A 13775-nucleotide genomic window follows, 5' to 3' on the forward strand; every position below is an offset into this window, starting at 1 on the left:
AAATTCAAAACGAATTGCTCATCGAGAGCTGATATAATTAGTGTTTTAAATCTTCACCTAACCAGGTGGCCTCATGATGTTATTCAAAAAAGCAGTGTGACAAATATGTGGGTTTGTGAGTGTGAATGTTGCTATATCTGCCAGACCTTCCATAGCTTTCCTGCCTCAGATTCTGTCCACACCTTGTGTCCATGTATGCACTTTTAGCTGCATGTGTGTGTCTTTATGAATGGACATTACTCAGAGGAGTGGTGATAAAAGTAGGTTTTCATCCACATGAATCCTCCCCCAGGCTACAAATCCCTTCCTCCCAGTCATTTGAATAGTGAGCTGGTCTCACTAGATGTTATCCCCCCCCCCCCCCCTTGAAGTTCAAACTCATGTTAAATGACTTCCTTGTTCCTGTGCAATCTTTTGACTACGGTGTTGAAAACCAGGTGACTTGCCCTCGGGCGAGGCTTTTTAAAGTCACATCCTGCATGAGATCCTTGTGGGCTAGCCTGGGTGTCTCAGACTTATGTCTAAGAGGTTTATCAGCTCGTGCCTCGGAGATTAGTCAGTGCTAACTACCAGGATGACTCCACTCCAAAATGTACGTTTCAAGCCATTTTAGTGTCTACTCGCTCCTCTCAAACAAATGCAACACTAGAAATGAAAACCTCACCAGAGTGTTTAAATGAATACATAACTTTATTTAAATAAATGCTTTGTCATAACAAAAAAAAAAAAGACAAAGGTTAAAAGAGTACATAAATTACAAGTTGAATAAATATTACACAGTGATATTCACTTTTAATAATTTGAGATTTTTTGTCTTTTCTTTCCCATTTGTTTTATGTAGTTCCAAATACTGACCATTCCCACTATCCTCCTGCCACCGATGGGTCCATTTCACAAGCCAGTGAACACCAAATTATGAAAACCAATTGTATTGACTCATTACATCCGGAAAGTGTTATGTACTCAGAAGAAAAGCTGTACTGTCGTTACTGTACTACTGAAGTATGAAATGTGAATATGAGTTTAAACCAAGTAGGAGATGTGAAACCTGAGGAAGTCGGTACTCGCAAACAGGCGCGGCAAACAGGAAGTCACCAACACTAGTAGAGACTATTCTTCTTAAGCCTGAACCTCAACCTGCAATCCAAACAAACAAAAGAAAAGTATACCTGGAACACTGAAGTATTCACACACTTGATTGACCCAAACAGTGAATGGTCCCAGATATCAGATACATTTTCCACTCAAGAGTATCAAATTGAAGTGACACTCTATTCTTGGTTCCAGTATTGCATTCCCCAGATTTCCATGACTCCTGGTGACTGTCTTGCTAACTGTATCTAATGTCATGCAATTGGTGACCCCATATCGGGGAAGTGGCTAGGCCCTGATTATGACCACTGCCCATGGCGCTCGCTCGTCCTCTCTCCTTTCCCCTCCGTCGCTCTTATCTCCTCTCTCCAACTCTCATCTCTGTGCAATTGGCCATGAGAACATCTCTAGCTGCGTGTTACTTTAAAATCTATTTGTCCCTAAAGGATGTTGCTGTATTGGAGGTCCCTGGCATGGGCTGCACAGCCCCTGTCGATAAATATTACCTCAAAGCACCACCTTTAAAAGGTTAGCACAAGATAACACAACATTTAGCTTTTGTGGCTGTTTTTTTTTCTTTTTTTCTTTTTGTCTTTTTTCTTGTTCCACCAACTTCATGATACCACATCTTAGGAAGTCGTAGTGTGTCAATATCAATAGTGAGTAACTGAAATAAGTGCAAGCTGCTTTATTTTTCGAAAGTGGTAGTGGGGATTTGGTGTTGGAAGTGGGGCAAGGAGCCTTGATAATATATTCACAACCGGAAGCCATTTAGGATGCACTTTCATCATTTCTCTTTCGGAAGGAAATGGTTGATTTACCTCCAAACATCCTTTGGCTTCCCCTCTCTGGCAATGATATACATTGGCATTCAGATGAAAAAGCAAGAATTGTAGCTTATCAAAGAAAGAGCGGAGGGAGGTCTAACTGGCTGCGGTTTGCACAGCAGCTCCTCACACGTCATCTTGTCCAGAATTGTCCCGAGGTTCAGGCTGATATAACATGTGGATTTTGCAATTCGTTATGCTGACACCATTTACAGGACCTTTATGATCATTGTTCCTCTCTTAATCAGAACTAAGCCTAGACCTCTTGATTATTATTTATATATTTTTTTGGGGGGAGGGGGTTGTGTGAATAAATAGAATTGCCCAGTTTAATATCCATGTCACTTTCACGTCACTGTTTAAATGTAATTGCATGTAGGAAGGCACTGTGACTTGCACACAGAGAGAAGAACTTAACTTAAATGACCCTGTTATAACCTGTAACCTTTTTGCCTTGATCATGCTCCCCTTAGATGTACAACCTTTGCATGGAGGCATGTAAGCAGAAGGCTTCCAGAGGGTTAGCTTCTTTGACTGCCCCGTAGCCTAATGACTCTGGGCCATTCTCCTGACAGGCTACAAGGAACTAATTCTTTACAGGCTAAAGTCGTTTTTTTTTTTTTTTTCCAAGTAAATTTACATTGTTGTCATACTATGTTTCTACAGGTAAAACAACATTCAATAACTATATTTAAAAGTAATGTAATACACCATGGTTACACTGTAGTAGCAGTACTGAGGGGAAACCACTTGATAAAGGAACATGGCTCAAAAGTGGGCGGTCTTTACTTCACTGAAGGCAAAGAAAACAGCGCAAACAAAACCATACAAAACTCCACTTCACACAACTGAATCAGAGAGGCAACTGGCCCGACTGGCAAGTTTGATTATGCACTCAACTCGAAAGATCGAAGTCAAACTTGAGTCCCATTGCTTAAGCTGAAAATACTTTATTTCACCGGTAGAGTCAGCGCTCTCTAAGCTGTCTGTGTCGCCCCGCATGGCAGTGTCTTTTTAAATAGGCACAGTTGGCATATCAGGCTAGCTACATTGTCGAAGAGCCACTTACATAGGTTCATCTGTGACGATCTGCTTACTCTTTTGTTTCAAAACGCTCCGTATCCCGAGACATACTTTACATCGGTTATAGAGGCCAGCCCAAAGACCACTTCAAGCGCTAGCAATACTTGTTGTGACAAAATCAAACAAAAGAGAAAAAAAAAGGACATTCTTTTTGTAATAGGCTCCATCATACACCAACACAGGCAGATACATACCACACACACGCACTGTACACATACACGCATTCATGCACGCATCATTTTGTGAAGGTACACATACCTAAGCAGGTTCCCCTATTCATAAGTGCTCTGACAGAACCACATATCCAGATAGAGTCAACTGTTACAGCATATCCCTATCTATTGTTTCTTTTTTTTTTCTTTTGGAAAACAGATAAAAAAACCAAATTACTCTGCCAATCAACAGTTCCACAGTGGCATCATGTTCCACAGCCTAAAACTGCTCTGTTTTCAATCAATGTGCCTGATAATTTTAGATTTTCTTCACAATGATTTTGTGTTAATTTTACATCATACAAAGTATTGTATTGAAACCCCCAAGCTTCTATAAAAATGATATCCATTGTGTGCATATATTTTCATGATCTGCAGCCAGGGGATCCGCTTCATACAAGGGGTCCCATGAGCAATAGTCAAAGGATCTAGTAAATCTTCTGAGACATTTTTCCCCTCATTTGAAGATGAGCGCTTGGTCAACAACAGAAAAGAAAAGAAAAAAAAATACAGGTGTCTTTTTTTCAGCCTGGTCTTTCTTTCTGATTTTTTTTTTTCTTCCTTTTTTTCCTCAATTTGAAAATAAAATAATAAAAAAAATCTTGAAGCCAATGGAGGGTGGAGCATTCAGATGTGATTCAGAGAGGAGGAGTGGGCCCTGGGTCACGTGGCAGTTATGGGTGGGGAGGGAGGGTGGGGGGGGTCAAGGGTGGTCCTCCCCTTTTTACTCGTTGTTGTTGCTGTTCTCCAGGTCCTTACATTGAATGTCCCCGCCACTGTAGTCTGTGCCAGGGAGCTGAACGCCGTACTTGTCCACACACCAGCAGATGCCTCGTTTGCGGCCACGAGATGGCTTGCACTGTGGGCCAGAAAACAAGATTATAGTTTTGGTGAAAACCACTGCAATAGTTGGACAAGGTGGTTGAAGGCCCTGTCACGGCAAAAAAACGGGACAAAAAAATGTATTTGCACGTCTTCAGGAAAAAGGCTAACAGCTTGTTGATATAGGGACTACTCAAAATTGGTGAACTGTTGTAGCAGGAAAGCTAATGCTTAATACCTCAGGCAGCCATGAACATGTTGGGGCTCGTCAGTCACAATCTTGGCTACTAAAGCTCTTCAAACTAGCTTGCTTGCTAACTAGAGATACCATCTCCGATACCATTTTGTCCTTCCTGATACAGATTCTAACGTGACGTGACGCCTCACTACTTCCATCATCGAGCAATAATTTTTCCTGAAGCTGAAAGTAGAAAACGAGTGAGCCATCTTGCTGCAGATGGCAATGCCGATCGGGAAGGATGTACGGGTCGAGTAGCTAGCGACACATGTTGCTGTTCCTGTGTCGCGTAAATGAGATGATGAATGATAAGATAGCGTGATATTGGCTTGGTGCGTAGACTTGTGTACTCGTCAATACCTTATCCAGTGGTTTAGGTATTTCCGATACTGGTATCGGTGTCTGAACAACTCTATTGCTAACTGTCAGTTAGCAAGCTTATTAGCTCGTCGCTAACAGTTCAGTGACCAAAGTTGTTGCTGATGTAATTTGCCCCCGCAAGCAAATCCACTGAAATAAAAAATGTTTTTTTGAAATGCTGTAGTGACCTTAAAAGGTACAGTAGCCTACTTGGAATGGTGGGGGAAAGAGAAAGCATATTTGCAAGATATCAATGCGAAGTCAAAGCAAACTCACCTGCTTGCGCTTGAAGAATCCTTTTCTGTCACAGTTTGGAAGGTACAAAGACAGAGCCATTACACGAGAAGTGTCCTTCATTCCCTGAATGATCCCATCCAGTTTTCTCCTGCATGGACCCTTTGGGGTAAGACGGCGCAGGGTTACAAAGGCGCTCTCACTTAGATCAAAACTCAAATTAAAAGTGTATTAAGATATAACGTTTAGCTTCTATTGCTAGATAATACCACTAGGAGTCATCGAGGTCCGAAATGTTCACATTCTAAAAATTGCTTTAAAAATTATACAGAATTAACATAACATTGAAAACTTACAAATTCGGGCTCATGCTTGTCAATGGGTAGAGGGGAGTAGTCCATGGGGGAGCCCATGGAGCGCTGTTTGCCGAGCTTCCTCTTCTGCTCCTTGCGCAGCGCATGGACTTTTTTACTGTTCACAATGTCTTTGGGAAGGAGTGGCACTTTAGCTTGCTGCAGCTCCTCTGTAATCTCTGTGGTAATGGTGTCCTCATGTTCTCGAGACTCACGTTCTGCAGCAGAGCAAATAGAATACAGTTCATTGTCACATTTTTTAAACAATATATGACTTGCAATGTGTTATTTTCAATAGAATAAACCATAATGTGAGAAAATGTTTGGCACTGGCTGGCAAGTTGTGCCTGCCCTCTGCTGGAAATTAAGAGAAGTGTGAATGGATTCAATAGAATTGCTTCACTTAAAGCTTCTACTCAAAGTGAAAACTTAGCCATATTATCACGATATAAAGATGTTATGAACATGCAGAAAATGGCATCTGAACACATTCAACAGACATTTGCATTCATCTGCATCGGCAAATGTCAGTCAAATATTCACTCTCATTTTAGCTCTGTTTTGGTCTCCACCATCTCCTGAGCGATATATCTGACTTTGTAGCTCCTAAATCCTCTACTATGTTCAGCAGCTATTTACTAACTTTGTCTGACTGCTGTTTGGTCCTGGGCAGATAGTGTACAGTGGGATTATCAGAGCATTTTTGCTATGAACAGCTGTCTGCTGCAGGTCAAAGTGAGATTAATGAAAGTTGTGACAGAAACTAAACAGTAAAGTTGTCAAAGAGCCGAACGGTGCTAGTATAATTTCTAGAGCTGAGGGTCAGGAAGTGCAAAGTTGTTGATAGTTAGTTTTCACAGTACACAGTCACTTGATCCCTTGTTTTATATAACAATTCGAATCAGCACAGTTTTAGAATAAATTTCACAAAGTGAGCTCATACAATGTATTAGTTAACGACATTAAGAATGGTCTTGGAGATAGTTTTTGGTTAAGTTAATAATCAAGGTTTCCGTCTGTAGTCTGAGTAGTATTGACCAATCACGTTCGAGCAGGCTTTGGTTGAATGCAGGTAAACAGTCCGTGTGGAGAGCAAAAGAAGTCAGAAAACATTGCCGAAATGCAACCTTGGAACCCACCCCATTGTCCTACGATGGCTTAGCCTTAGGCAACAAATTTGTGTGTAGACTACTGTGCTACTAGTGAAACTATCTGGACGAACACGTTGTCTCTCAACTCCAACTCATGTCTAAAGTTGCTAATCGAATTGTAAACGTGAGCACTGCGCAGAAAAAGGAAGTATTGGCCCTGATATTGCCCTTAGAGATCAGACTGATAGCCGATGGGTTCCGAGATTGAGATGTAGTTGTGAAGACAGTGAAGCATTTGTGTCCGATGTGTTAATCCATTGTTGGTCAAACGGTAATTGATAAGACCCCTGGGGACGATGAAAATTGTGGGCAAAAAAAATCACTGTTAAAATCAGTATTGGAAAAAAGACTTGGAGCTGTTTGTCATTGCGCTACTTTTTAAGTGGGAATTTCCCCCACGTTTGTTTATTTAATCTCCAGCATTATTGCGTGATGAAACTAGTCTTAAAATGAACATAAATATGAACATAGAATTCAGGAATGTAAAATAACTCTGTAAACGGTAATGTCTGATCTAACAGTCATCATAGACCCATAATTAAGTATTACGAGGAACCAGTGAAATGTAGATATATGATTGCAACATTTTTACAGTCACTGAAAAAAACTATCATTTGATATCTGCACAAATCGGAGATGTGAAAGTTTGCAGCTTATTATTCCTTCTCACTTGAATACAATACCAGGTGCTTTTCCCGGGGTCTGTGTCACCAACTGTTGCTTGCCATTTGTTTATGGAGGAGAGGAGGCTGGACCTCTGATCAACAGCTGATGGAATCCTACAGCTAACACAGGAGTTTAAGCTCCCACCAACCCCACCTTCCAACCTTGTTATACAGTTATAGAGAAGTAATCTTCAAACATCCATTCATGTAAGGCCAGTTAGATCTGTTCTGAATCCATAAAAACAAGAGAAGTATTTCGATGTCTTCAATGTATCAGAGCCGTGTTGGTCTTAAAGTTAGTTGAGGTCACACATACTGTAAATACAAAAACACAGACACCAGGCAGCGCATATTCGTGTGCGAAACGGACCACTACAACTTGCGAAAACTGCATCACATGCTGCATGGCTGCCTTCGCAGTGCCTGGAAAATGTGGTCACACGTTATCTGGACTGCTAAACGTCGTCAGGGACCAAGGCCTCTGAGTGTCGTAACTTTACGCGACGTGTCCCTCATTAAACTGATTCAAATGTCAGGCTGAGGAAATTCCAGTTGCTCTGCAGACTCGTATAAATGCTTGTACATTTCTGTCACATTTTATGTGCTGCTTAGACGTAATTTCAGCTCCCCTAGGGGGGCACTATAGACTCTTGATAGGATGTTCACAGGTTGAGGTCCTTTATCCTTAACCTAGACCCCCCCCCTCTCCTATGTTGGGGGCTCAGCCTCTTAAGCCTGGACCCCCAACCAGAGGTTCTTTGAGGGCACAGAAAGAAACCCTGAGCTCCCCCCCTCACCCACATTTGGCTTAGCTGTTCCATAAGTACAGAGTTATTGTGGGGACTTTGCCAGGCCCCAACTGGCCGAAGCGATGGTGCCAGTGGATGACCCTGGTTATATTTATCTGACAAGGAAACCCGCCGCGGTGCACAGGGCCAGAAGCACTGAACCAGAGAGGAATGTTGGCCGCGGACTGTATGGCCAACTGCTGCTAAAAGACAAATCAACTTCCATACTCGTACACGGACAAGAGAGAATAGGCTGGGGAAATAAATTATTCAACAAGTTTCCATAACTTCGCTGACTGGCCTGTTGGTACACAGCCACCGCAGAGAAAGGCACTGAGACGAAACAAGGACACAAGTTCCGAAAAACTGATGTTCAAAGAGCCCTGACACAGCATGAGCGTCTGGAGTCTCTGGGAGGGTAAGGGAGGGGAGGGGGGGGAGTGTGATTACCAGAATTGGGTCTTTGGCTTCTGCGCTACACTGCCGTCTCTTTGAAATTAATCTCACAACTCATGACTTGGCAGGCCTTGGTTTGTGTTTAGATATGTCCTTGTGTCTCCCCCGCTCAGACTACGAGGCTATTACTCGCTATAAATAAATACGTCAAACCAGCATTCCTACGTACGCCCGTGCATGTGACCACTGTGGAAAAACTCTGCATTTTCTGCTGCACGGCTCAGTCATTTCTCAGGGTGCTTAATTGAAATGCCGCATATTTGGCAATGAAATATGAAAAAGAAGGCTGTTTTTTTTTTTTTTTACTGTGCATTCTTGTTTCATGTGTAATCCCATTCGAGAATACAAATGGCCCGACTAGGAGAGGTCTGAGCCGTGGCACATCGATTATATTCACCTTACAAGTTAAGTCACTTTGAAAATGTCTCTTGTTGGTAACATAGGACAGAAAGAAAGGTTTTCCAACTGCATTCAAGAGAAACTAAATAGTTTTTGTGAAGACAATGCTGCCTGACTTCTTTTTATCCTCCACTCACAAAATTGCCAAATTCATCTTTTCTGAAGTGGGCTATTCGGTGCAGCCACAAAAACTCAGTTTTTCCATGCTCAGGGTACCCAGCTTGTAAAGGAGGCTTACAGGGTCTGTGTTTAACTCCTGAAACTCAGCCAGGACGCTGGACGTGTGCCAAGTGAGCCAAGTCATGTGCAGCTCTTCCATTCAGCTGAGCCCAAAGCTGTGCCGCTATCTATCTCTCTCTCTCTCTCTCTTTCTCTGCTCGAGCTAAAGATTTCATTAGGATGAGAGGAGCTGAGTAGCCAAAGGAGGTGCACCTGATACATTTCTGTTTAAAAATTAACATCTGCACACAATTATGCCTCATGAATATCCCAAGTTTCTTGCGGGCAACGGTCCAAGAATGAAAGATAAGCTGCCTTGTCTTCTCTCCCTTTGGATTTTAGGACTATAATAATACTAGTTAGACAGCAAAAAAAAAAAAAGCAAGGACAATAGAGTTTCCCACCTTTCATTGGATTTACCAGCATTACACCGCCTTTGTTATGTCCCGCCTTTGATTAATTGCGTCTCCGCGCCGCATCTGAAATAGAGGTGAATAGAGGTGCTGTCTAATCTCAACAGGGGGTAAGACAAGATAATGTCGGGATAAATGAGCCCGAGGGCCTGTGTCATAAAAAGCACAACGTTAGTAAAACCATCCTTCGGCCTCAGACTACTTCATTTTTGAAAGCAAGGCCACGGCCTGATAACCCTGCAGTTTCTAGAGCAGAAAGGGAGGTGTGAAGAAAGCAGAGGAGTTGTGCAAGTCACTGGGGATATGTGTGCACAGCGGCAGAAAAGTTAAGTCCAGATGACCAAAGGACATATGGGTCATAGAGGCTTTTAAAACTCTTAGGCGGCAAAATAGTTTGCAGATAAAATTGAAAAGTTAGCATCACTGCAGTAAAAACGCTGTGGCACGGGTGGCGTGTTGGATTTTTATAAAGTGACAAGCAAAGATACACCCTCTGCACATGACTTGACAGCTAGTGCACGAAGCCCGGTTACATGAGAAGACAGAGTGGCTGATGACTGGAAAAAAAGGCTCCATTCCAAACCAGTTGGAGCAGAAAGAAAATGTGGGCCTTATCAAATGTTCTGTCCATGATAGTGTAAGGGTGAAGTGTGAGGAGAATTATGTTTTGTCGCATGTCCTGTTGTTGCTATGGAGCTTCTGTTGCTCGACCCCGTGCGTGGTCTCAGCCGGCTCCTGAAAAAATGCAGGAAACCACTCTTCCCACGGTATTGTGCGCGCAGAATATGTTCATTGCAATCAAAAAGTTTCCTGCTTTTCTGAATGCTCGGGTATAAATAGCAGCAACAACAATTTCGGTCTGAGGTCTCATCCATCTGAGTTTGGGTTTTTCAACAAGCCGCACGGACAGACGCAACCTCTTTTTTTGGGTCGCCATAACCACAAGACAATTGCCGGGTGTAACGATGTCCTAACTCGCCCGAGTCAAGCGCTCCTGCCTGTGCAGCACAAAGCTGATCTCCAAGCAGCATTAAAAAAAAAGCATCACAGTGGGCAGGCAAACTGACATCAATGTTAATCAATTGATTTTTGCAGCATAACGGTGGGCAAGAATTGGATGTATTGGAACGTTATTTTGACAACAAAACTCGGCATCAACAATGAGGCAATTTCAATTATTCCAAAGCATTTAGCAGGAAGAACTTTTCAATGCCAAGGATGAGCCTACCCACCCCGTCAGGGACAAACAAAAGCTTCACTTAATTCTTAGTTGTCTCACATTCTCAGACGGCACCAGCATTTCAGAGAAGTCCCTGGAGCCTCTATTGTTTCCCAAATCCTGAGAAACCCAAAAAGGCCTATTTTTAGTCCTTTCTCACACCATGTTAGCATGTGACCAGGTGTTGGGAGGTGGGATCACAGTACACAGGTTAGGTGACAGCTCATGCGACATCATCTTTAAGCCCAGCATGTGGCCATCCCTCGCCTTTATTGAATCACATGCTCCCAGCGAAGAAAGACTACAGCGAAAGCGCAGATTTCTTTCACAGCTGTTGCCACCAGCAGGCTAAAGGTGTCAGTGACCAATAAGCTGTACGAATACCACTGTAGAGTTTTACAGGAAAGAAATCAGGCAAAGTGTGCCAAAAAGGTTACGCGCTCGCTGGCGCTGGAGCCTGCGCATATGACCGTACTTCGTTCTACATCAGTCGTATCGATGTCCCATGTGAGAAATGGGTTCTCTGCGCTTTCCTGGTGTCACATTTTTCCACCAAATCTCGTGCTTTTTTTTGTTTTGTTTTTGTTTTAAGTCCTCGTGGGACATCTTTGCAAAGTGACCTTTCAAATAATTCTTCCGAGCACCTGCAACGGATCAGTTGCAGCATGCTAAGCTTCCACTGCGCTGTCTCAGACGTTCAAGGTGAGATGGATGGAAAAGCCACATACAGTCTTTCCTTTCGCATGAGCCCGTCACGAAAGCTGTCAGGCAGCTGGGGCCCACACGTGACGGGGGCTATATCTAACGCGGCATGTCTGCATGAGCACGCGATGTCCACGGCAGTCGGGAGCACGGCCGCTTTGTTCGCATTAGCCCACAGTCTACGCTCGGAGAGAATCGGCATTTTACCACTGGCTTTGATCCCTCAGCTATACGACCCAGTAACCAGCTGTGTCAGGGAGGCTGTGGAAGAAAAAACTAAAAAAAAGCAGATGGCTATTCTCAAAAAAATTCTTAAAAAAGTTTTCTAAAAGTACGTGATGACAAGTGATTCTGTACAGTGCTTAGACACGACAAGGCGACGCGACCGCGCATATGTGAAGTACTTCGGCGAGGCATCAGAAGTCCGCAGTTGCGTGACTCACTCGTGATTGTAATACCGATAACGGAACAATGCGACGTTTGAAAAATCACAAACTCCGACGCAGCTAAAAGCACGTCGGCACACATGCAAAGAGTCAAGACAAATGCAAAATATTAAAGTTGTCAGTAAAGGCACCAGGTTTCCTGTTGCTATGCTAATAAGGGGGCATAGTGGAGTATTCTTGATTTGGAACCACTCCCTAATCATCTTTTGTTTCTTGGCAAAGAGCAATCCGTTTAAAACATAAGGGGGCCTGCTGCAGAGGGGGCCTGCTGCTATGAAGTCATATCTTTTGGAAAGCTGTCCGGGGCCTGATTCACTCGTAGGGGGCTAACAAAGTCGGAGAGGGGCCCCCACACAACACACCACCTCCTGTGCCTTACAACCCAAGCAACCCCTGGGGTCAAAGCGCAGGAGCAATACGTGAATTAGCGCACCGCTGGGACGCGAACCCGGGCACAGAGCGATGGCCAGGATTCTTTTTCTGAGAGCTGTAAAGTAAGGATAGCAAAGATTCCTCTCTCCCATTGTTTGGCTGCCCCAGTCAATATTTAGTAGGCTGCGGACACTTGAGCTCCTCCTCCCACTGTTTGGCTTGCTCAGCTGGTACAGCACACTGACAGCTGCAACCCCACACCACAGGAAACCAGAAGCTCACCTCACCAGTACCAGTCTGTGGAGCCAATTTGACAGAAGGCCCTTCAGAGCAGAGAGAGAGAGAGAGAGAGAGAGAGAGAGAGAGAGAGCCAAAGGCATTCTGCTGAATCACTGCGTTGTGACTGAGCGCCCATGCAATGAAAGCAGTGCCAGAGGCAGGAAAAGATGCTCTGATTTACCTCTGTGGGCCAACAAAGAAGTCAGGAACTGTGTGTGTGTGTGTGTGTGTGTGTGTGTGTGTGTGTGTGTGTGTGTTTAGTGTGCGAAGCCAGAGTGAGACAAAACAGCCCGAGGCGTCTTCATTCACAACAACCACACAGAAAACGCACGCCCACGCAGCCCCGCCCGATAAGAGCAAAAAAACGCACAGGACCCGAGAGCCCACCTTCACTTTGTCTCAGTTCCCCGTCCATTGCCTCGCCAAGTGAGGTTTGCTGCTGCGCACTTGTCTTAAAACAGTGACGCTCGCGGACAAAACCTCCGTTAGGCTGTAATGTCATTAAGCGGAGCGGTGTTCTGCTCGCTGGGTGCAAGCAGCCTAATGACTCTTGTCAACAGCCCAAAATGAGCCCCAGTGGCAGCCTATTTTATAGAATGAGGCATGTGGCCAAACCCCTTTTGTGGTTACCACCTACTTATCTAGTTGTTGACAAGCTGCTGAAACTCTTGAGCGACAGTGGAGTGGACCCCCCTCCGCATCAGCAAGAAATACCTTAAATCGTTCAGGGCTCCACTCTCTAACTCCCCCTGTGTGACTGTCTCCGTGTCGTTCCCTCTCCCCCCCCCCCCCCCTCTGCGTCTCTCTCAGGCATACAGATTTAGTGGTAATCCGACTCTGAACGCCACGCTAGCGGCAGCCTGCAGACCTAAATCTATCTAAATTCCGCTTTAACGAGACCCGATGCGTTTTGCAGAGCGGCACCCGATTGCTTATTCCCATGTCGTACATACACACACACACACACACGAATCGGCTCTTTCCTCATGACGTCCGGGTAGATTTTTACGTCTGTCTCAAGGTGCGAATGATAATTAAAAAGAAGGCGAAAAAAATGACAGACGGAGAAGCGTAATGCGCTCTGGCGGAGCAGACACTTGTTACAAGAGTGGATTTTAAAGGCGGCAATTTGCAGAATAAGCACCACTTTACGGGTTCCTATCCTCTTATTGCAGCTTACATAAATACGCTATCATGTCGTGCACAGACATCTTCATAAAGTTTCGCACTCGGTTTAGACTTTTTTTTTGGTGTCGGGATAACACCAGCGGTGAGACCTCTTAAACAGAATGCGTTTAATAATTCGCGCCGCTCTTATAATGGAACCATAATAAAACTGCCTTGGATCTTTGTTAAGAGACTGCTGGGTCTCGCTCGGCAGCAGTTTGACAGCCACTGCCCCCCCCCCCCCCCCCCCCCCCCCCCCCCCCCCCCCCCCCCCCCCC

General features: G+C 44.3%; 1 protein-coding gene across 1 annotated transcript in view; it reads right to left on the reverse strand.

The window, feature by feature from the left end:
* Positions 1 to 350: 350 nt before the first annotated feature.
* Positions 351 to 13775, reverse strand: part of igfbp5b (insulin-like growth factor binding protein 5b) — a 15087-nt gene continuing 1662 nt past the window's right edge. The window contains exons 2-4 of the mRNA XM_031875067.1: positions 5225 to 5439; positions 4911 to 5030; positions 351 to 4073 (exon numbers count right to left, since the gene is read on the reverse strand). Of these exons, the coding sequence (XP_031730927.1) occupies positions 3939 to 4073; positions 4911 to 5030; positions 5225 to 5439 (470 nt within the window). The 3' untranslated portion in view covers positions 351 to 3938. The remainder of the gene's footprint in view (positions 4074 to 4910; positions 5031 to 5224; positions 5440 to 13775) is intronic.

The sequence above is a fragment of the Anarrhichthys ocellatus genome, unplaced genomic scaffold, assembly GCF_004355925.1.
Source record: "Anarrhichthys ocellatus isolate YVR2014 unplaced genomic scaffold, GSC_Weel_1.0 scaffold86, whole genome shotgun sequence".
Lineage (NCBI taxonomy): Eukaryota > Metazoa > Chordata > Actinopteri > Perciformes > Anarhichadidae > Anarrhichthys > Anarrhichthys ocellatus.